General features: G+C 40.5%; 1 protein-coding gene across 2 annotated transcripts in view; it reads right to left on the minus strand.

Moving 5' to 3' along the window:
- The window catches only part of AKAP12 (A-kinase anchoring protein 12), a 250,664-nt gene that overhangs the window by 28,398 nt on the left and 196,484 nt on the right, over nucleotides 1–25,782 (minus strand). Inside the window, exon 2 of one of the 2 annotated variants that reach the window (XM_073557650.1) lies at nucleotides 20,084–20,213. In XM_073557650.1, the coding sequence (XP_073413751.1) occupies nucleotides 20,084–20,213 (130 nt within the window). Of the gene's footprint in view, nucleotides 1–6,139; nucleotides 6,395–20,083; nucleotides 20,214–25,782 lie in introns of those variants that run through there. The other variant, XM_073557651.1, reaches the window with a different exon arrangement.

The following is a 25,782-nucleotide window of genomic DNA, read 5'->3' on the forward strand; positions in this document are numbered from 1 at the left end:
TGAAATTTATTTAAGCATATATTTTTATATACCATATTTATACACTGCTTTTTATACCCATTAATTGTTTTACTGATGTTGAAAAAACTCTCTTGTATGTATTTACCCCAACACATGGATGTCTAATTTTTATGTATTTCCCTGGTTTTATAATGTTTATCTGATGTTTTTTGGTTTTAAAAAGAATTAATAAACACTATTTATTTTATCATATAGTGTGACACAATTTTCTTACAGGTTTATATAGCTGTTTTTTTTGAATGTGCATAATTTAGGATCTATAAATTATTCTGCAAGTAGGTTATCATACATTTGAAGAAAGTGGTTGTCCAGGAGTAACCTACTCATGACCTATCCGCAGGATAGTTAACCAATATCAGATTGGTTGAGGTCTTAAGGCCCCGTTACACATAACAATGTCCCAGCGATCCCACAAACGATCTGACATGGATGGGATCGCTGGGACATCGTTAGGCTGATCGCTGGGGAGTTGTCACATAGACAGCCCCTCCAGCGATCAGACCAGCGAGCAAGCTGGTTTCCAATGTAAACAGCAGGTATCTAAGAGCCGCGCGGCCCTTGGATACCCGCTGTTTACCCTGGAAACCAGCATACACGCTGGTTTCCAAGGTAAACAGTGGGTAACTAAGAGCCACCCGGCTCTTAGATACCCGCTGTTTACATTGAAAACCAGCGTCCAGCGTCGCTGATCACAGGTCTCTCGCTGCCACACGCAGCAATGCATGCTGGCCAGCGGGAGACCAACGATCAAAAAATGGCCCAGGACGTTCCAGCTTGATCACCGATACCTGGCAGGGGGGCCGGTCACTAATGCCTGTCACACACAGCGATGTCGCTGGCGAGATCGCTGTGTGTGACGGGACCCTTACACATGACACCACCAGTGTGACCAACTGTTATCTTCTATGGTGTCTGCCATTTGTAACCTATGTAGAGAGCTGGAACATGGCTGGCTTAGTATATCGTTTAGTAGCCACTGTTAGTTACTGCACCTTATCTCCTATTCAAGTCAATGGAAGATAACTTGCAGTTGCCAAAAGAGGCTAGCTACAAAGCAATATACAAAGCCCCGTTGTAAAGATTCCATGTATTGTTTTCCTCTGACTGCCACTGGAGCAGATAAAAGCTGATCAATGAGGGTGCAAGTTGATGGACCCCCTCCAATCACAGATCAATATATAAATCCAGAACAACCCCTTCCATATATATATATATATATATATATATATATATATATATATACAGCCATCTCCTCTGGGGGGCGAGGAGATGGCTGTAGGCTAAACAAGTGTTCAACAGTTTTCTAATGTGTATGCTCAGCTGTACTCCCCACCACGTATTGAAAACACATGCACCCTCGATTGAGGCAGGTCAGAAGAGATAGCTGTATTGAATGAGCATTTGGTTGCCGGCTAATGAAAAAAGCGTACTACCAGATTTAGACATTACTACAACAACTCCACTACAAGCAAGAAGCATAATTACTTGTGTTTGACATCTTTTTACCTCCCCTCTCAAATGAATGCAGCCATGTTAACTTCTAGAGTAGACCAAAAAGATCCACAAGGACCCTAGTTCAATGGCCAACTACGTTGGTAGTCCATGGCTGCCGGACCAGAACCTGCAAACTTAATCTTTTTTGACAGCAACCCCAGCGCTTCTTTTTATTAATAGGCCTATTGCAAAATCATGCATACATCATGTGAAATTATTATGTCGCAGAGAGCATACTAATGAAGAGACACCGGGGATGTCAGCAGGTGAGAGAAGGTTCACAGTCTTCTGACCGACCAAGCATAAGCGAAACTTTTTGCTCAATTCTATTAATTTCAATAAGATGACAGTGATAAACTGTTGACTAAAAAGCATTTGTGAAATACATTAAAATAATGGCTGATAGGATTCATTGTGTTCACATTTATCCTGTATTAAGCTAGCTTCCCCTACAAAAAAAGTTCAAAAACTTTGATAAGCAATCTAACAAGAGGTTAAGAAAAATAAAGTTTTTTTTGTGATGTTGTCGAACCCACCGATTTCTGCAACATCAGATGGTCATCTTATGTGTATGGGACCTCGTGACAAAGATCCTTTTGCTTGGTGGGCAGTTAGGGCCCCCATACACATTATACCAAGGTTTGCTGAACCATTCGAAATCAAAAGGTTTGACTAAAGGCCCCGTCTCACATAATGATATCGTTAGCGAGATCTCTGCTGCGTCACCAATTTTGTGATGCAACAGCGATCTCGCCAGCGATCTCGCTACGTGTGACACATAGCGGCGACCGGGCCCTCACTGCGATGTCGCTGATCGTGCTCGAATGTCCTGGGCCATTTTTTGATCACTGGTGTCCCGCTGACCAGCATGCATCGCTGTGTTTGATGCCAACAAGCGACCTCTCTGGTGACTCAGAACTCAGGGATGCAGGTGGAAGTCGTCAGAACAGCTGCTGTGTGACAAGGTCCCAATGACCACCGAGGTCATTATACAGATCACCGGATCGTTGCTGCATCATTGAAGAGATCTGCCTGTTTGACAGCTTACTAGGGACCATTTAGCCACGCACCAGCGATCCTAACCAGGTTGTATCGTTGTCGGGGTCGCTGGTGCGTTGCTTAGTGTAACGGTACCCTAATGGTCTCGTTGGGAGAGATGTTGATCTTGTATGTCCAATTTCAGAGTGCTGATCAAATTATTCTATACATAAGACAGTGGGAGTTGTGTCAATAGGCGGCTTTTGACAGAGAACACAGGAAAGCTCCTTCAAACTGGGTTCCAGTTTAAGGTGGAATTGGGAGAATTGGCTATCTGCCGAATATTCGACCACCATCTAACTGATTTGCTTGACCAATTTAAATGTAGTTCTTTACAAAGCAATAATCATTTATATGAAGAATAATAATCGCTATACAAGTGCTAAGATACTATTCATGAGCTACACAGGAAACAAGATTAGGAGCAGGCCCCTTGCAATGTGTACATACCTGACTTCTCACTACAAAGTGGCCAAATGATTTGTGTTTCTCTTCCAGCCCAAGTGTCTGGCCCTGTTGTGTGTTTGCATTTCAGCTTAAGCACACAGCTTCAAAAGAAGCAAATCTTATTAATGGCCACCAAGGGTTGGGATAGCCATGGGAGACTTCCTCTCTTGTAAATGATTTCCTTTTTAATAAAGAACTGTAATACACATTCTGCATCTCCTGCAGCTACGCATCAAGAACATTCTTGTCATACAAGGGAACATTGATGAGCGTTAACCATGATGTATGTATTAAAGCATTTCCTCAAACCCATGTATCAATAAGTTCATTCTGAATTATCCGTCATGGGATTTCTATGGTAGAACACACCTACAAGAGACACAATGGGTGCTGCCCCATGTGCTGATTGAATAAGTGTCCTGTTTCACTAATGCTGCTGCAACCAGAACTGACATTTTCCAATTTGGGGAGGTTGATTTAATTATAAATGGAGTTTCACCTCTGGGGCAGCAATTACAGCATTAATATAATGCAAAAATTGAATGTATGGAAGGATTAGTAAGCAATCAGACTGGGCTGTTTCTTGTACAGGTTGAAACTATAGTCTCAGATTGTTCCTTGATGCCAGACCATTAAACCTTCCCAGATAATTAGCTGTATGTGATATGTGACAGAAAATCATTCTTTCTTAAATAGATATTCATATGGCTGGGGGAAATTAGAAAATGATCAAGTGTAATTAATGTACTGATCAGGGCGTGGCTGTCCCGAGACATGTATGACAATCTTATGCCTATTATTAGATTTCAGCCTCCCCAATTCTATATTTTACCCACAAAAAGCAGCATCAGATATGTCGTAGAGCAACTTATACTTCTTCATTCAAAGGAACTTGGAAAAAAAATATGCACAAGAGAAATACCTTTGGATGGCAAATCCAATGTATATGGCCAGCCTAAGTCCAAATATTTATGCAGAGATAGCATTTTTGCTATATATATAACATATTAAAAACCCCTTTTCATCATTTTGTTAGTAGGTAGTGAACTTGCGGAACCAATTTACATAATGAAAAGTACAGGGTGGCTATCAACAGGCTTATTTTATACAGAGTTTGTTGAGGCTTGTCAAAAAATAACCCCATCACTACATCTTGAGGTTTTTTACAAGAGTTTTCAGGTTGCATTTTGTTTCAGACATCATTTTTTTCATTCTAATGTAGAAATATTTGCAAAATAAATGAAAAAAGGACCTAAAAAAATGTCTCCAAAAGCTTAAAAAGAAAAGTTCAATTGTGTGAACCAAGTTAGACTAAATATTTTAAAGTGGTAATATAGATTCGGAAGATGTTCTAAAAAAGATCTAATCTCTAATGAATGAAATACTGGACACATGAAGCACCAGGGTCAGATACACAGAATTACAAAATATCACTGGGATGACTTAGGAAAAAGATAGATAGGGGATATAAATGAGGTGTGATAGACTTCAGAGACAGATAGAGAGACAGATCGAGACAGATCGGGAGACAGATCCGGAGACAGATCGAGACAGATTGGGAGACAGATCCGGAGACAGATCGGGAGACAGATCGAGTGACAGATCGAGAGACCTAAAGATAGACAGACACGCCTGATCATATGCATAATTGACTATCATTCCAGACCATCTTATATCAGATCACACTCTCTTGAAGGATGAAAGCTGTGCAAAATATTAGCAATACTAAAACCTTCCTACATTCTCTGATTCCCTTCCGGGACATCTTTACTGAATGATTCAAGACCCCTCCACATTCCAACTTAGGAAGTAATAAAGGCTCAGTAAGTAGATCTTGCTACTGTGCCCATGAAGCAAACTAGAAAGCCACTTCTAAGAAAGGAACCCAGCTCTTCACAATTGAGTGGGATTACACTTTCCCAGTCCAGACTTCCCACAGTAAGGGAACTGGGACCCCTCCCTGAGCCTCTGCCAGGGATGAGATTCTTAACTGTATAGGACAATGACGTGTTGGGAAACGCGGAGTATGCTATTACAGCAGGAAAATCATTGTAATAGTAGAATCTACAAAGTTTTAATCATAAAATGTTATGGCATGAAAATAATACTTTAGGAAATTTGCCATGTTAATAAAGAAGACCTTAAAAATGTCTGCTAATTTTTACCAAAAGCACTGGCTGTAAACATGAGTGGGTTAACTTGGAAGGTTTCCCTGGGGAATTGAAGTAGGATCACTTACACATGAATTTCATTGTCAGGCAGATCAGGACAGTGGCAGCTGACTAATATCAGTAAGAAGATACCAAATCCTGAGCGTTAACCTTATAGCTTCCAGTTATTTGCTAGGTAAATGTGATCCATACTGTTACATACTGGATCCATTTAAGGACTATTTTCTTAGATGGATCCTTGAACTTCACTAAAGATTTTCTCTGCAAACACATTTCCAGTATTTGAGGGTTATAGTGGATATTACATTACAGATTCATCGATAAATGAAGAATGTTATTTTTTGGTGAAATTTAAAAGCAATAATTAAAACTGACACATCATCCTTTCTTTCATTAGTTAGAAACCTTTCAGGTCAAAATAATCTCCACCTTCCCTGTATTATGTATTTTATTATGTTCTCTCCCACATGTTGCTGGTATATCTATGGCAGCAAAATAATGAAATGTGATCAACTTAGACCTCTTTGATCATTACAAAAATGTCTTACAGAATTGTCACCTTATACATGGTAGCGATCTAAAGAAACATGCTGCTGATGCATTGGAGACACACCTATTCCCAACTTTCCAATGACTGCAGTACATGGAGGCAATAACGGGAAACTTTTCACAAAGTTTAAAAAATTAAATATTATGAATTAATATAGCGAAATACAATTTTACTTTTCCTATCAATATTATATTAGAATAAAGGAAGTCTCAATAAGAAGAAGATCTATTAATATTTTAGGCTGAACAAACAGATTATGCACTTTACTTTAGAAGAGAAGAAGCTGTGAAAACCTTTCCTTTTCCTAGAAACTCTGTAACAAGTCATAGCAAAGGCTGCACATAGCATTCATCACATTATCCCTGGAAATTTCACATCTAGCCCAAACTGATCATGATGAAAAGTATATAGCTCTTACCAGTTAATGTAATTGTGCCAAGCATAATGTCTCCTCTGTGAGATCCTTATCCTAATACCACAGCAGGAGTAGTAGTAGTAGTAGTTATATCCCAGGTTAGAGCAGGCAGCAGATGTCCTGTGAAGCTTTGCTTATAGCACAATCCAGCTATTGGGAAGAAAGTGCATAACATCCCAGTGTTGTCCTTGTGCTGTTCTTGGACGGATGTATGAAATGAGAGTGGAGCTTCTTTCACACCCCTTTAACTTTTCTGACTGTGAGCTGCACCACAACACTCCCCCTTCCTTCAACCCCACCCTGTCCTATTGTCTGCCAGCCCCCAGACCCCATGGAGAGGGCTTTAAATTGTTCAAAACCCCAAGGTGGCTTAACTATGACTCACCCTGATCTCCCATCCAGTGCATTACTTCATGAGGCATTAGCATTTCCAAACCAAAGACCTTCCCCCCTTATCTTTTGAACTTTCTTTACATACCATATGAATCTCCTTTTCACTAGGAACCTGTGGGATTTAGCAAATGTAAATTGAACTTGTCTTTTATACTATTGTTCTTTTCTTTCAGCTCAGACTTTACTCCAGACCATGTAAACCTTCCTGAAGCAGAGGAGTGTACCTCCCCCACTATCTATAGAATATGCCAAACGGGACAACAAATGCTTAAAATCCCTTGTTTGGTTTGTGATAAAGGACTTCTGGGAATATCAGGTTTCATTTGCAGTAGAGTTTAGGGCTTTAGCTTGAGGCTCATTTTCAAGACAGCAACTAATGTATATGTAAAACAATAATTGGTAGTGTAGGGCATTCAAAAGATTACTGTCTTCTGACTGATCATATAATGATAGATCCCAAAAAGGTTGTGTATGCCAGGGTGCATCCAAATTGTGTTTTGTCACAAACTCAGTGGCCCTGTCTAGGCTTACAGCCAAACCCCCCACTTGCATCTGGGTGTCCATCTCCAGTAAAGGCCCTTTTACATTTAGCGATGCACCAGCGATCCAACCAGCGATCCGACCCAGTCAGGATCGCTGGTGCATCGCTAAATGATCGCTAGTGAGCTTTCATACAGAAAGACCTCACAGCGATTCAGCAGCGACGCAGCGCACGATACTCACCTTTCACACACAGCGATCCAGACGTCCTCCCGCTCGCCTCCACGCGTCGCTCGTCGTCACAGCAGGAAGTCTCAGCAGGAAGCGCCCGACGAGAAATGGAGCTGGACATTCTCGCGCGATCAGCGATGGACAGCGGGGGAGCCGGTCGCTGGTAAGTATCACACATAGCGATATCGCTAGCAATATCGCTATAATGTCACAAAACCAGTGACGTTTTAGCGATATTGCTAGCGATATCGCTTAGTGTAAAACCCCCTTTAATGTATACTCCCAAAAATGATGCACGTCAGAGCGCACATTCACTCTCTCGGCACCATTGTAGTCAATAGCCACGTCAGCACATAAGCTTGAATTCTGCTTTGCAGGTAAGTTTAGACGTAAGCCTCAACGTTGCCAGCGAAGCTGTGGCAAAACGCAATGTGAAATCACCCTTAGAAGTACTCAATATCACCTACGTGAAAATAGCTATGGCTGTCTTTCTTTTTCACTGTACAGTGGGCACAGAAAGTATTCAGACCCCTTACATTTTTCACTCTTTGTTTCATTGCAGCCATTTGGTAAATTCAAAAAAGTTCATTTTTTTCTCATTAATGTAAACTCTGTACACAATCTTGACTGAAAAAAACAGAAATGTAGAAATTTTTGCAAATTTATTAAAAAAGAAAAACTGAAATATCACATGGTCATAAGTATTCAGACCCTTTGCTCAGACACTCATATTTAAGTCACATGCTGTCTATTTCCTTGTGATCCTCCATGAGATGATTCTACTCCTTCATTGGAGTCCAGCTGTGTTTAATTAAACTGAAAGGACTTGATTTGTAAAGGCACACACCTGTCTATATAAGACCTCACAGCTCACAGTGCATGTCAGACCAAATGAGAATCATGAGGTCAAAGGAACTGGCCAAGGAGCTCAGCGACAGAGTTGTGGCAAGGCACACATATGGCCAAGGTTACAAAAGAATTTCTACAGTACACAGGGTTCCTAAGGCAAAGTGGCCTCCATAATCCTTAAACAAAATAAGTTTGGGACAACCAGAAGTTTTCCTAGACCTGGCCATCCAGCCAAACTGAGCAATCGTGGGAAAAAAGACTTTGTGAGAAAGGTAAAGAAGAACCCCAAGATTAAGGGAGCCTAGTCTCCAGAAACGCGTTGAAATCAGCTTCTGTCATTTATTGCACTGAAGATTTTATCCTCTATGAAACAATTCGCGTGAATAAAATTTGATCTTCACAGAATCAGTTGAGCTGGACATTTCTCATTTCTCTGGATGGTTAAACTCTTGGACACAGCGGGTCCATGCTCCTGAAGATAGTGCAATGCAATCACGGGTGAGCTGGAACTTTCTACTTTCTTAGCAGATTTCAATGCAAGACACCCTATGCAAGAAAACTGTCACCATTTCCATTTTATTTAGGTGTATCCATATATATGGTCCACCCAAAAAAGTTTGCCTCATCACTGAACATAACGTTCTTTGTAAACTGAGGGTCCTGTTCCAATTTTTGTTTTGCCCATTCTGAAAATTCAGCGCGCCGATCTGGGTCACCAACCATTCCCATTTCATTTAGGTGTATCCATATACAGTAAATGGCCCATCCTGTATATAGGGGAGCTGCAGGGGTCGGTATTATACTGTACACAGGGGAGCTGTAAGGCCATCATACTGTGTATAGGGGCTATATAAATGAGAGGACTCAGGACATTATAACTGTAATTAGGAGAAACTCGCTACAAAATTACTGTACATAGAATAATATAAATTGTGGGGGCACCACAGGATAATCGAAGTGGGATCCAAACCTAGCCTATAAAAATAGTAACACTAGTACCACAAAGAAAAAGATATAGGCCACAAAAAGGGGATCACCACAATGCATGGATATTACGCAATTATTTTATTAAGTACAAAAGGACACACAAAAAACATTAAAAACATTAAAATAATCACATATGTGATATAACACGACAACATATGAGCTCATAATGAAGCCCTAAACCTTAAACCAACCACATATGTGTGCAAAAATGAATTCAATAGTTATATGGACAGCAAACCAACTATATTAATCAAATAACCCGAGCCCTCACACATTCAGGTATGACAATGCACTTAACCCTGATTTAGATACATGGTCCATTTCTATATATAAAAATGAATGTGTGTGTGTATCACCAACCAATCATGAAGAATCTTTCATTTCACCAGAGCTGTTCAAAAGAAGCTGAGCTGTGATTGGTTGCTATGAGCAACAGTTTTCCTTGCAAACAATCACTAAACATCTCTCATTTCACCAGAGCAGGTTAAAAGTAGCTGCGCTGTGATTGGTTGTTATGACCAACAGTTTTCCCACTTGACAACACCTCAGCAGACACTGACATGGTGGGAGAAATATAGCATCCTTGGGAACATAAGCTCCCAGCCATTGTCTGCCCCCTGAAAGGAGAAGAGATCACATGACAGAAATGAATCCCCCCTCCCGTGCCTATATACCCATCACACATCCTCCAACCCGTAGGCACATCTTCCCTCTTAAAGGGATAATTGGTATGGAAGTCAGAGCAAATCCATCCAGCGCTTTGGTATTGACAGCAGGGTCTCTTAAAGGGATCATTGGTATGGAATTTAGGGCAAATCCTCTCTGTGCTTTGGTACTGACCCCAGGCCTTTCTTAAAGGGATCTCTGGTATGGAAGTCAGGGTAAATCCATCCAGCGCTTTAATTCTGACCCCAGGCCTCTCTTAAAGGGATCCCCGGTATGGAAGTCTGGGCAATTGCCTTCAAATGCTCTGGTACTGACCCCAGGCTCTCTTAAAGGAATCCCCGGTATGGAAGTTAGGGCAAATCCACTCAGCGCTCTGGTTCTGACCCAAGTCCCCTCTTAAAGGGATCCTCGGTACGGAAGTGAGGGGAAATCCTCTCAGCGCTCTGATTCTCACCTCAGGCTTCTAGTAAAGGGATCATTGGTATGGAACTCAGGCAAATCCTCTCAGCGCTCTGGTTCTGACGCCAGGCCACACTTAAAGGGATCCCCAGTATGGAAGTTAGGACCGTTCCACTCAGCGCTCTGGTTCTGAATCCAGGCTGACGGGATGATGTAGGATATTAGTGGTAGGTGTCAGGTGACTCTGGCTGATGGGACAATGTGGGATATTAGGAGTAGTAGTCCAGTGGCTCTGTCTGACTGGATGATGTGGGATATTATGGGTAGTAGTCCGGTAGCTCTGGCTGGCGAGATGATGTGGGATATTATGGGTAGTAGTCCGGTAGCTCTGGCTGACGGGATGATGTGGGATATTATAGTGAATGTGGCTATGTGGAATGGGCGGGGCTCTACACTCAGCTTTATATATATAGATATAATCATTATAATTTGCTATAACTAACCATAGTTAGTTACTATGCCCAGACAGCGCCGGGCTCTTCACCTAGTATCAAATAAAAATGCATGAAACAAGTTACCAAATATAAGCATGGAGATATGAAATAATGGGTCCAGTCAGGGAAAAGAACGAACATGGAGCGCAAACCCTCAATAGCCCAAGGCAAAACCTATTTAAAAAGGTAGGGTAAAGAATGCAAATAGAGGGAATAACATACATACTACAATGGCTGCCCATGAAAAAATGTATCATGGAGCAACCGTGACGGCAGCACGTATCACACACATAGTGACGGGTAAGGCTAAAGAAGTACCCGATGCGTGTCACCACTCATGGTGGCTTCGTCAGGGGTGATTAATGTGAATCCCTGTACCCATTATATAACCATAATTACAGCAACAAATTCATTCCAGTTGTACTGCATACTGATTAGTTTTGGCCCCTTTCCCTCATGTTTGTACGTCTAGATTCTCATATTCCATACACTATGTTGTGTGTGACTGGCAGCGGTTATCATGCTTGAAAACCATCCTATGTGGGGTCCTTTATAAATGGCACATCTTCCTTTTTCCCTTCTTTTCTCATTCAGGGGAGATTTTGGCTCATTCTGGATTACAGTTGGAACAATGTCACATTTAAATGACTATCTTTACATGTACTGTAATCTCTTCTGTTCTGCAGAACTGATATCTACCACTATATGGTCATCGCATGGTGATAATATTGGTTTTTGTAAAGTGATTTATTTTCAATAATAGCATGTTCATCTGCTGAGGATCCCCTATACCCACTATTAGGGTGGGCTACCAAAGTTGTAAACATGGCTGCCTGGGTACAGACCAATTCAGATGTGTTTCACCCCTCCTGTGCGTTATCCCTAGCTACTCCGCTGGTTCTAGAGAAATATTTGCAAGAGATCGCAGCATGTTTCTATAAAGCAGCAAGTTAGAGAAGCCATTGGTAAAGATTAAAGGTTATAAAACAGCACTGCAAAACAAAGAAGACTCCTGTTCATAGCCAAACCATAGCCACTCCCCACCGATGGTAGATGGTCAATTCTTGAATTTCTTTTTATGGTAATGGGTGCTGTGTGATGTTGACTGTCTGGATAGAAAAATCGATCATTGAGTGAACTCAGGTTCATTACTGACCACGGGCCCATGTATACATGTTTGGTCAAGCAAGCAAACAATTGTTTATCTTTTTCATCATATTTTTAATGTAGACATAAGGGTATGTCCATATGTATTTATATTGAATTTTTCTGCAGCAAACAACAGTGTTGGCAGAAAAAACATTGCTTACAATACACATATTTTGGCCCGTTTTTTGTATGCATTTGCTGTGTTTTCATTTGAATGGGTGAAAATATTGCAAAGTAGCTGAAAGAATTTACATGCTTGATGTAGTAGAAATCTCATTTATTTTGCTGCTAATGTAAAAAGCTGATTTTTTTTCCGCATGGAAAAACGCATAGAAAAAGATGCAGCAAAAATGGTATCATACCCTTGCAATCATCATTTGTCAGAGATGTGCTGCAGACACAAATGAAACTTTGTGTAAAGGAACAATCACACTAATGATCAGGCAGTGTCATACATGCTAATCAATATTGAAAAAAAGAAACAACACTCACCATTGCTTCTTAAAAAAGGTGAATGTCCTTTATTCCAAGTGGCGGGACCATCCTTTAACATGCAGGAGGAGCGGGGAAGTGAAGGAGGTGTCCTCCTCCAGTTCCCTTCTCTCCCTGCATGTTAAAGGACTGTTCCGCCACATGGAATAAAGGACATTCACCTTTTTTAAGAAGCAATGGTGAGTGTTGTTTCTTTTTTTCAATATTGAATGCACTTGGTCTTCTTCACATTTTTCATGCATCACCTAGCTCATTATCAGGTGGTATGCTTTATACTAAGGACTGATTCAGACTGCAGTCAACAGTTTGGTGCTTTTTTTCTGCTTTTTCACTTTTTGCTATCATAAATGCTAATGATTGCTCTACTAGCTTGCTCTTTGAGGGCAGAAATTTGGATTATTTTTCTTTCATTTGGCTTTGATTTCCATTGATGAAGTGAAGATGTAACAAATATGAACACGATCCAACATTGTTTTGAAGAGTTTTCCAAGTACAGTATGTCAGTCTGACATTTGGTAATAAAAAAAAAATCCAACATGTCAGGCTAACTTTTGCATAGATATTTGCATGAGCCTATTGTCCACCCTTATTAATGAAAAAGGGCCCAGTCAGCATCAACAGAAAATGGTCTAAATTTGGCTTTTTCAGCACTTTAAAAACATCCTGAAACCACTTTATCATGATCTTCTTTAATTCAGGCACTTTAGATTTATTCTAATTTTCCCTCCTACGTTTCCTACTTAGGATTTATGCCATTACTGAAATGTCATTAGCTACACTAGGAGAGCCGAAGTCCAGACTGTGGGATTGATCTGTCCCTAAAAAAAGACGGAACAGGAACACAAGAGGTCAAAACAGGATGGCCGAACCTCCTGTAGTATGAACCTCTGGTTCCAGTTATGAAATATGAATATTTGTGGAAAAATAGAAAACCAGATTTCCCACATTGTAATGTACTAATAATGATTATTATGGGAACCATTCACGCGTAAATGTCCTGTTCAATTTTAAATAAAGTCAGTTCAACATATGAGAATCCTATGGTTATGCAGGTGTCGGCCACCAAAAGGCACTGCAGAAATTTCCGCTTCATATCTCATAATACACACAAAACAATCATCATCATCAACTTTAGCTCAACTTTCTCCATCCTGTTCTTTTTCTGATTTACGAGCGTGTTGAGTACTGTGATTCATTCCACTGTAACAAAATTTAATCATCCTGAAATTATTTCCTGCTATTCAGTCCCAAACAACTTCCTAGAAAAACTGTCAAAAGCAAGCATACAATCCTGCTGGCCTGCGGGTCAGGAAAAGAGGCTTTTTTCACTTCATTTAAAGGGGTATTAAGTATTCACAGCCAGAAAATGCTAGACTCTTATACATAGTAAGAATAATTCATATATCTTTTAAACATATGCACTTTTTATTACAAATAAGTTATATCATATCTAAAGAGACCAACCCAAAAATATCCAAAATATCCCTTTCCATTATTTCACACTGATTCTTGCCTGTCTATTGTGACATTGTTGTGTGCATTATCCTTGTATTATGACGTTGGGTTTGTTATCGCTCTGTTGTGATACCTTTTATTGAAACTATTTAATTTCTAGATATTAATGGTGACACCACTGTTTTCTATCCCTGTTCTATACTATCACTGGGCACAATAACATAGCATTTTCCTTTGACGTGCTTATTACTTCTGCAATGTGACTTCATTCTGACTATTTTCCTATCTCTTTTCAGTACTGCATAAAAGTTGAAGGCAGGTGTGGAAACATGCTGCAGAGTAACAATGTTTTCAAAAATAGTAGTGCGATAGTTTACTTTTATCAATTAAACTGCAAAGTGAATGAACAAAAAATAAATCTAAATCAAATCAATATTTGGTGTGCCCATCCTTTGCATTGAAAATGGCATCAAAGCATCAACTCTTGTAGGTACACTTGCACACAGTGTATGAAGGAACTTGACAGGCAGGTAGCTTCAAACATCTTGGAGAACTAACAGATCATCTTCTATGGATGTAGACTTGATAAATCCTCCTATCACCATGTAATATCAAACAGGTTAATGTTGAGATCGGGGCTCTATGGGGGCCATATCATCACTTCCAGGATTCTTTGTTCTTTATTCTTAAGATATTTCTTAATTATGTTAGCTGTAAGTTTGGGGTCAATGTCCTGATGCGGAATATACTTTTACTCAATCAGAACCCTCTTTGATAGTATTGCATGTTTGATAAGTATCTGCCTGCATTTCACACCAATGAGAATACCATTAATCCTGACCAAATTTCCAACTTCATTTGCTAAAATGTAGCCCCAAAGTTACGAGGAAGCTTTATCATGCTTCACTGTTGCTTGCAGACACTTATTATTTTACCGTTCTTCAGCCCTTCAGTGACAAAGTACTTTTGAGTTAGCCAAATATTTAAAATTTTGACTCTTCAGTCCAGAACACCTGCAGCCATTTTTTGCACTATTTCCTATGTTTTAACGCATAGTTGAGACACTTGATCTTGTTTCCATGTCGAAGGTATGGCTTTTGACTGCAATTCATCCAAGAAGACTACTTGTGGACACATTTCTCCAAACACTAGATTTGATGTATGTGAGTCCCTTTGGTTGCTGCCAATTCTGAGCTGATGGCACTGTTGAGCACCTTCCAATTAATAAGTAAAGAAAGCATGATGTTTATTTCATGTGCTGCACTAAGTTTTCTTAGGACACTGTATCTACAGTCTTCGATGTGTCTCATTTGTTGGTGTCCTTAATGCTGAGAAATACACGCAGATACCTTTACATCATGCAATACCTACAGGGACGTATCTGATTGGCTCCAAAATTATTCTACATCAGGACAATGACCCCAAGCATATTTTGAATGTCATTAAAAACTATCTTCAGTGAAAAGAAGAACAATGAGCCCTGAAACTGATGATATGGCTTCCATAGAGTCCTAATTTCAACATAATCAAGTCTTGTCTGGGATTACATGAAAAGACAGAAAGAATTGCATAAACCTACATCCACATAAGATCTGTTGTTAGCTTTCCAAGATGTTTGGAACAAACACCTTTCTTAGTTCATTCAAAAATTGTGTGAAAATGGTTTGATGCTGTTTTTAAGACAAAGCATGTTGTAGGGATTCAACTCGCTCAGGAGCAACGGGAGACAATCATGAGGCACGTTCTGTTAAAAGTTCATAGGGTTTATTGCTCCATAACCCATAAACTAGCACATAACATAAGGAATAGCCTTTAGCTCAGGCGAAAGTAAGTATAAGTGTCCATTGTTTCAGGCTCAGTCCTGGAGCCTCAGCAAACACAGGAGGCTTATCCCTCCTCACATACAGCCAATATACATAGGCCTCACCAGGTCAGTAGCCTCAGCACGTGGTCTTCAGGAAGGTAGCACACCTTCCTCCACTTAGGCCTACCGGGACCTTCCACATGGCCCAATCAAATCCATGCGCGCTCTCTCATGTGACCGGACCTCAGGTACCTTATATGGTCCATAACCACACCCACAGGTGATCACATGGCTATGACCTCACTAAAGGTCCTATTACACACAGCCACACATATACTTTATTACGACACTCTTAAACACACCCCTGGGTGGGTTTGTAGGTAACCAGGTCCGCCCATCTCTCTAGTTACCTGGAGACTTATCCCTTATACATTGAAGCAACACCTCAGCAATATCATTGCTGAACAACACATAAGTCTCCATCCCAAAGGCACCAACTTTGGGATACATAACGGCCATTCCGTATTCTGCCATTCATCCTGGGACATCCACACAGTGCCCCCTAGCGGACTCAGTGGTTACTACACCACAATGTTTACATCAAATATTGGTATTTAATTTTCCATGCCTGCCTAAAACTTGTGCGCAAAACTTCACTTTAACCATTCCTGATATACAGTGACTTCACTAAGTTTCTTCCCATATGAAGCAGGGGTATAAACACCAATGGGTTCATATACTGTTCTTGCACAGAGGCCCTCTTCTGGTTGCTTTCGCCCCTGTTTTGCTGGCATGTGATTGTATGCATTATCCCTTATTCTTGTGGGATCAATACATTACTGTATACCTTGTAAAGGAACATATGTATATGAGGTTATATAAGGATATACAAGAGAAAACAAATACTATAAACTGTAAATTGGGTGGGAACGCCAGATTTTTCAATGGCCTGGAAAAACTTTAAGCTTTGGTAGTAAGCCATGTAAGTAAGCCCTTAAATATATGAGCAGAACAAACTGTAACACTGGTGGGTGTGGATCCAGTGTGCCACAGGCTGGGCTCACCCTGGAGAGGCATGACTAAGTGTCTATTGGGTATTCACGGTGAGGATAGGCTGGGCTGCCAGTATACACCAGGTACTACTCCAGAGCTGTCCCAGGGACTGAAGCAGCTGACTGGAGAATCAGTGACTCAGGTATAGCGTACAAGCAGGCGAGATGGAAGCGCAGTCAGACGGTCCGAGATAGGGGCAGGTGTAAGAAGATGGACCGAATCAGGGATATCTCTCTTGCGCCGGCTCCGGAACTGTCGGGGCTGTCACCATTGTTGCCCGGGGAAAGGCATCCGACCCGGACCAACCTCTGCACTCAACAGCAGGTCTTTAATTAAAGGCTCTGTGTGCGGGAAAGGGAGAAGAGACTTGACGGGAAGACTGAGCACGCAGCAAGGCATGGTTGGTGCTCCGTCCCTCGAGCATCGCAGGCCCAAGCTGTAGTTTCCCTTTGTCCAGGGACATTGACTGTGGACATCAATCTTCCATGCGCCCTTTGTCTCCTGTGACCGAAAGTTGCAGATACTCCGGGCCGGTGGTTGCTGCGCGCGAGCCGCCTAAGACAAACCAGGTGACTCAGAACTGTATAATATCAAATATGAAATAGCATAATGGCTTTTGGAATTTAGAAAAAAACATATGAGATACTTAGCACAAAATTTGACCAAAAGATGTGAGCCCATTCACCAACGTCAAGGTGATCTCATTGAACGGGTCCCTATTCTAACTGCCTCATGTGAACTACTGGCTTCACATTTCATATATTTCATATTTGATATGCCTTTATGCAATTGAGTGCAACCATTTCCTTATTTTGATATGTAAGTTGTTTTTTGGTATGCACCTATTCACACTAGGATGTGCCGTCAGTTTTTTCTGTCATTTGTATGTTAGCTTTCTGACTGAGCACTCCGCCCTTCATCAAGCTGTGATTTTAATTACATCCAATCACTTTTTGGCTCCTATCCTCCTATAAATATATGCTTTATCTTGTTATTAGCCAGTAGTTCACATTAGGCAGTTAGAATAGGGACCTGTTCAATGAGATCACCTTGACGTTGGTGAATGGGTTCACATCTTTTGGCCAAATTTTGTGCTAAGTATCTCATATATTTTTCTAAATTCCAAAAGCCATTATGCTATTCACATTTCATATATTTCATATTTGATATGCCTTGAGTGCAACCATTTCCTTATTTTGATATATAAGTTGTTTTTTGGTATGCACCTATTCAGACTAGGCTGTGCCATCAGTTTTTTCTGTCATCATCGGGAACCAGACCCCCAACTTCTTCAGGACGACACCAGAGACATCACGCACCACTTGCGTGGGTGCCACCATTGGAACCTACAGCTCTGCAGCCAGGAAGTCCGCGGACTGATAAGTTATCCCTTCCATGGGACAGTTGCTTTACTTTATACCTCACCTTGCACCCATACTGTGCTAATACCACCTCCCTTACCCCCCCTGCTTAACCCATCATCTCCCTGCATGGAGTATACCTCTTTTAATAAATCTGTTAACCCTTGCTCTGCTTCCTGTCCATCACTGCATCCCGCTACCTGTTCACACAGGCAGCACAGACTGGATACAAATTCCTGCAAAGTTTGGCTGTGCCCCCCCCTTTGACTTACAAATAAGAAAGCTGAAAGTATAAAGGGCCCGTTACACACAGCGATCTCACTGGCGAGTTCGCTGATTTTGTGACACATCAGCGATCTCTCCAGCGAGATCGCTGTGTGTGACATCCAGCAGCGATCGGCCCCTCCGTGGGATACCGCCGATCGTGCTGGATTGTCTTGGGCCATTTTTTCATCGCTGGTCTCCCGCTGGCCAGCGCGCATCGCTGCGTGTGGCAGCGGGAGCCAGCGATGAGCGACGCTGCACGCTGGTTACCAATGTAAACATCAGGTTTCTAAGGTCTGCGGGGCCCTTAGAAACCCGATGTTTACCCTAGATACCAGCGTGCACTGCAGGCAGGACGGGAGGAGGAGGCAGAGCGGCGCACAGACCGGACTAGCTCTGCTAACTGCTACTCCAGTCTGTCAGACCGGAGTAGCAAATAGCAGAGCTATGCCGGTCTGTCTGTGCGCCGCTCTGCCTCCACCTTCCGCTCTGCCTGCAGTGCACGCTGGTATCTAGGGTAAACATCGGGTTTCTAAGGGCCCCGCAACCCTTAGAAACCCGATGTTTACGTTGGTAACCAGCGTGCTCGCTGGTCCTGATCGCTGGAGGAGCTGTCTATGTGACAGCTCACCAGCGATCAGCTAACAATGTCCCAGCGATCCCATCCACGTTGGATCGTTGGTGGGATCGCTGGGACATCGTTATGTGTAACGGTACCCTAACACAAGGCAGCTGGGTGGAGCAGAGCAAAACACGAGGTGAGCAGGACAGCACTTACAAGGCGTGTGAGTTACAGCTATTACACAAACTGCATGAAGCTGGTACTAGAGCCCTAAGAGAAATTCAATATTGCAGGTCCACTCACTATTTCATGTCAGTTTATAAAACTCGTATACCGTGATCCATAAAATGCAATGAGCCTGCCTGTACACATATGGTTAATCCAATATATCTTATAAAAATACCGTAATTCAGCACTTTGTTCCATAAAAGCACATTTTCCCTTACTTTAATTCCTTAAGACCGAATATGAGCACAGACAGATGAGAAAAATGGTGGCATAGCAGAACCTACATGTTTCCAACAAACCTGTTTTTACCATGACTAAGTGTAAAGTTGTTTGAAATGTGTAGGTTCTACTCTGCCATGATTGTTATTGTCTGTCAGTACTCATATTCCGTTTTAATGGATTATAATAAAGATTGTTCTTATGGAAGCCAGTGCTAGATTGTAGTAATTTTTTAATATATACGGGATATTCAGTGTTAGCCTTTATTAAAAAAATTAATGGAGAGATGATTAAACGAAACATAAGACAATAACATAGCAAAAACTGAACAAAGTCAATGATAGATGACTTAATATCTATAATGATATGCAAAGGTTCACATATTCGTCTCTGTTACTATAGGATGCATCTATCTTGGTTGTCTCTATCTTTGCCTATAGGTCCCAATACACATTAGATTAAAGGCCAATTTCGGCATCATCGACTACCCATGTAATGTGTCACTAATGATGTCAGAGGAGATAAGGATCAGGCAACTTTTTTCAAATTTCAGATCCTTTTGTTCTCTCAGGAGACACACTGATGCCAGTAATGTCCATCTCAGGGTTACAACCCTCTCCGCAAAGGGAGGATAATTGGATCCTCAGAGAGAAGCATCCCATGATACGTAAATGTTTAGCATATACGTTCTGGCAGGTATGTTAAATGAAGGCTATAAATGTAATGTGAACACAGTTTTACTCTACAGAATTCCATGTCTTATATCTTTGCAGGGCTACGGGTAAATGCCATTACAAGAAACTAAAAATGTAAATACAATAAATGCTAATAAGTATAATAGATAGTAAAAAGAATACCAACCTTCTTTTACAACTGCCAATATTTCTTCTATTCCATGTCCATTCACATCTGAGGCCTGTAATCCATCTTCTACTCCTCCTTCTTCAGCAGCACCATTGATTATGGCTATTTTTCCATTTGTGTGAAGCAACTGCAGATAGGAATAAATACACTTTAAGTATCATAATAAACTTTCCATGTTATAATTTGGGCTTCCTCTATTTTTTATTACATGTGATAAAAAACATAGTAATTAATCAGTGTGCTGGATCCTATTTTTAGCCATTTTTGATCCAATTTTCTCCTATTCATTAATCAGTAAAATATGGACAGCACTTGGATAACACATAGATGAAATCCTTGTGTTATACATGTTTTCACAGTCCTTAATTTTAATGGGTAATTTGACCCAAAACACACAAAAAAGACGTATTGATTTTTATTGTTTGCATTACACATGGTCCCCAAAAATACATAGGAACGCCATCATTGACTATAATGGGTAAGTGCTCCATCTGTGAAAAATCTATACATGAAATATGCAAGAGGTCTTACACAACATGGTTAACTATACGTAAAGTCGGAGATGGATGATACTAGAGTGAGGAGACTTTTAAACCTTGCAATGCTCCTCTGGGAAATATGGAAATTGTCTCTTCAGAGAGGGAGAGGACTAGGACTCTAGTGCCCCCTATAAGGAGTAGCAATCCTAAAAGTCAATTTTTACCCTATGACAGGTTTTGTCACATGAGTTAAGATAAAAGCCAAAAAATTCTGACCCCTGTACCGCAGTGAATTAGCTTTGGGACAAAACAAAGATGGAGAGAATTGCTAGTTCTACAAGCTCCTTCTATATAAAACATATTTACAGATAACAAAGAGGATGGGTAAATCTCCCCAATCACATAAGAATAATGTTCATAGCTCACACGCAGCCTAGTGTGCATGTTTATGAGGAAGTCGGTGGGAATACTTTTTGGTCAAAGGAACAGTCGGTTATCGATTATCTATGGCCAACATGACTGAGGAAAGGGTCAGAGTTCAATTTATAGAGGAGCATTTATCCATTAATCTAAAACAACCTGAAGCTCTCTCCCTCAAATGTAATATAATTACATATTTTGTAATTGATGAGGTTCTAAGAAAATTAGCTTCATCAAGTTCAACCTATTATGTTGAAAGAAGATTAAAGGCCGCCATACACATTAGATGACTGTCGGACGAACGATGGTCTGCCAACTGTTAGACCTGCAGCCATGTGTCACACACACAGGAGCAATTGTTCAGCCAAGCAATCCTGTGTTCTTTGAAAGAGCCATCCGCAGACATGTCCGTAGACGGCTTATCTCCGAGAGACAAAATGACTTGGCAGTCTGAAACTGGACATGCCAGTTAAAAATTTTCCCCAACAATCAATTGTCCAGCACCCCATACACATTACACTGTTGGTCAAACCATTCAATATCAGTTTTAGATCCATCAAGCTCTACCTGTTATTCCACTATGTTGATCAAGAGGAAGTCAAAACAACCACCATGAAACAGTTGCCAATGTTCACATATTAGTTGAAAATTTTCCTTCATGGGTCTAATATAGGACCTAGGAAGGAATCGGGATAATTCCTTGGAGAAACATCTCATCTCTGGTACTACTAAAGATAATGTGTAATATTATATTTTTTTAAAAAAAAAAGACATTTAGGCTTTTTGAAATGTCTTTCAAAGAATTAACCATCATAATACTCCCTAGTCTTGTTGCTCTTGCAGTAGAAAAATATTTTTGTTCTGATCATGAAACATTTTCCCTTCTAGGTACAGAAGATGTCATCTCAAAATTATAGGCATATTTGGAAAGCTCATTTGATCTATCTGCTGGTCATTGGCATATTTCCCATGAGCTTTCTTGTCATCAAACATAATGTGAGGAATAATAAGATGTATTAGTTGGGAGAAGAGGGTTGCATTGACAAATCCAACACAATGGGCAGCACGTTGAACATATTTTATAAGTGGTCATAAACTTGTAAATAACTCATGAAAGAATAAAGTTATGTTAAAACCAAGCACAACATTGTTTTCTTGTGAAATTCTCAATAAGTTTGATGTGTCACATGACCCTCTTCCCATTGGAAAAAATAAAGTTGGATCCAAAATGACCAACTTCAAAATGGCCGCCATGGTCACCACCCATCTTGAAAAGTTTCCCCTCTCCCATATACTAATGTGCCACAAACAGGAAGTTGATATCACCAACTATTCCCATTTTATTTAGGTGTATCCATATAAATGGCCCACCCTGTGCAATGGTTATTGTAATGTTTTTATTTCAACAATCCCAACTATTTTATGTACCTTGTTATCTTATTGCACAAAAATTCTGTTTGTTCAGAAATATACATTTCAGTAGAAGAATTGATTTAATTATGATGGAAGAGGGTGAGATGTTGAGTGCCACAGGAGGAAATGTCTTTTGGGGATATTTTAAACATGAATTAACCTCCATCTTCAGAGTCATGTCCTAACTTGTCCTTACTTGTCCTTAGATCTTTGCAGGCCAAGGGTATATTTTATTTATTAAAGTTTAAAATCATACAGATACTGTCTTGATGACTGGTATATGCAGTATGGGGCACCATATTATTTTTGGCTCATGCCACCACTGTCCACCATATTCCAAGATAAAATGCTTTTGGCCTTTCTGAACTCTTTTTCATGAACTCTTTTAACTTTCCATGCGTTTGATAATGTGGCAGTGGTTCTGCAATAGCACTAAACTGAGCTGGAAGCGATCAGCTGATGATCAAAAAAACACTTGTTAATCAGATGATTGCATTCTATAGCTGACCTAAAAAAATTATTGTGAGCAGTGTCCTACTCATGAAGTTGCACTGCCAAATGTAATGGGGCCTTTAAATGAGCTCCAATTCCCTTATTATATCATTGACCACCACCGATTGGCAGAAATCTGCCCATGTAAATAGATCTTATGCCAAAAATGTGCCTAATAACTAACGGTGCCATCAGTTTAACTTGGTACCCCCCAATGCAATGCCACAGACCTGTATGCACTGTTCTTCTGCTTTGTGATGAGTAATATAGGTGATTCAATCTTACCCTTCATACACTAATTGTACCTGGCTGGAGATTACCAACAGATCCTGGCATTAATTGAAGTGATAATTCACTTAAGAAAGTCATTATTGAATAATCCTTCCACAACTTTAAATAGAATGGTAAATGCCTTCGTACCGTGAACTAGTTATGTTCTTTAAAAAGATTAGTCTAAGGCCCTTACACATCAGAAGTCCACATGAAATGCGATTAATTTAGGAAATGTAGTTCTGTGCATTTAAAATCTCTCTTAAGATCTCTCCTACATGCATCTTCCACATACCACAACATAGTCATCATTTATACTATTTACATGGTAATATTACCTGTATGTTCTTCTGTTAGCCATTTAACCTTATTAAATGCCTTCTTGTTCTCCCGTAGAGTAACAGGGTGTTCAGTGATTAAAAGGACATTCATATGCCAAAGCACAATTGCTAATCAAGCCTGTATTCACACACATTGCCTGGGGCAGCTCGTTTTTATATTCTTGCACAGTCCCATTGTCTGATAGCATACTGTCATTTGGTTCTCTTGTGATAGTCCCTCAAGATTACATGTCTGGTAGCATAGATTAAGAAAGGAGAAAAAATATCCAGCTCCACACGAGAATCGATTTCCAAATTTATTCCAGTGAAGATAAAGCTTTGATAAAGATCGCATGTAGCGATCAAAACGCGTCGCCTATGTCGCTCCTGTGTGAGCTGATGCAGCCCTGGAGCTGATCTGTATATTATCTTCACTGGAATAAATTTGGAAATCGATTCTCGTGTGGAGCTGGATATTTTTTCTCCTTTCTTCATTGAACCGACCATTGCAGGATGGTGATCCGTGCTCCCATGGAAGTCGGTGAGCTGGCTTTTATGTTTTGAATGATGGTAGCATAGATTGTCGGAATAGTAAGGCCTGTTTCACACTTCAGTTTTCTGTGTCAGTTAAAATCCGCCAAAAAGGTGGAAAAGCGGAACCGTTCCTAACTGATGTGAACGTATGCCACCGGATCGTTTTTTAACGGATCCGTCGAATGAAGAATTTTAAAGGAACCGCTGCCCGGGGAGGAGAAAGAGAGAGAGAGAGAGAATTTTTTTTTATCTCTGTCAGCCAGAAATGATTTCAGGGTTAAATTTCCTCCTGACTTCATTCCACCGGGCATGCGCTGTATAACAATGCAGATCCTTCACTTAAAAAAAGTTACATGGTCCGTCCAGGCATCTCGGCGGCCGAAAAAAAATTGACGGATCCGCAAAAAAACGGATCCAACGGATGGCCATCCGTCAAGATCCGCCGGTAATGCAAGTCAATGGGGAAAAAAACGGATCCGCCCAAAAAAATGGCGGATCCGTTTTTTTGCAAAAACTGCGGATTTTGACTGATGGCCAAAAACGGAAGTGTGAAACAGGCCTAATGGACGACATCACTGGAAAAAAAGGATGTGATGATAAAGATGGACAAAAAATAATGAAAAATAATGTAAGAAAGCAAAATGAGGCCTCCTAATATCGTACAGTGCAGATTACTAATTAAAATATCTTTAGTCATAAATATTCTAAACTGTGCAACCACTTGATTTTAATGAGGCGGCAGGCCTGCCAACAATCAGATCAAGACTATTAGGAGATACAAGGACCTGGCAGACAGGATTCTTACCTGTCTGACACCTTGGGGGAATTTTGTAAATAGTTTTCTATACCAGTTTTCCAGCATAGAAACAACTCAAATCTTGGCATAAACCAAATTTGTTATTTCTTTTTACATTTAAACATGGTGAGAAAAGTAAGTGGGGTAATTTACTCTACAACTTAGCAAAAATTTTAGCCCAAGGTCAGCACTGCTCAGTTCTTAAGCGAACATGTCAACTTCTGGTTCCCAGACAGCCTGAAATGTGTCAAATCTATGTATGAGTTAAGCATTTTTTTTTACTTAAATCTGGCATATCAAACACCAGTCTTAGTCGATTTTCCTCCTTTTTTTCCAGTGTTAAGAGAGAAAAACTTTGACCCGGAATTTAAATATACGGTATAATCACTATGAAATACTGGAACACAGCAGCACATTTCAATATGCGAACAACTCTCTTCTGTGGGCAGCAGGGGTATAACTATACTGGGTGCAGGGGTTTCAGTTGCCCACAGGCCCTAAGGCCCATTTGAGAGGTCCAATTCTATTAAAAACACATGACAGTTAGGGGTTCTGTTCAAGATTTAGCATTGGAGCCGCCAAACTCTAGTTGTCTGCCACCATTACAAAATTATATGCAAATAACCGCTGAACTCAGCAAAAGAAAATTATGTCCGTACAAGCACTCCTAGGCCCCGATTCATTGACTGGCTTCATGCACCTCAGTCTTAATAAGAAGCGTGCAATAAGATGCGCCAAATTCATTATGAGGCACACAACACTAAATAAATTTGGCATATCTTGTCAGTGGAATGCGTCTCTGTGCGCCTTGCCAGAAGTGTTACTCTAGTCGTAGACTGGAGTAACATTTCTTGTGTACAAAAAGCAAGCACTTTTGTTGAATTTGACAGGCAGGCGTAGCTACATTCGTCCTGCCATGGCTTTTCCACAGTTCTGCTTGTTTTCGCAGAACTGCTTCAAAATAATTTTTGT

The sequence above is a fragment of the Dendrobates tinctorius genome, unplaced genomic scaffold (assembly GCF_039654945.1).
Source record: "Dendrobates tinctorius isolate UK_male_01 unplaced genomic scaffold, ASM3965494v1 ptg000250l, whole genome shotgun sequence".
NCBI lineage: Eukaryota > Metazoa > Chordata > Amphibia > Anura > Dendrobatidae > Dendrobates > Dendrobates tinctorius.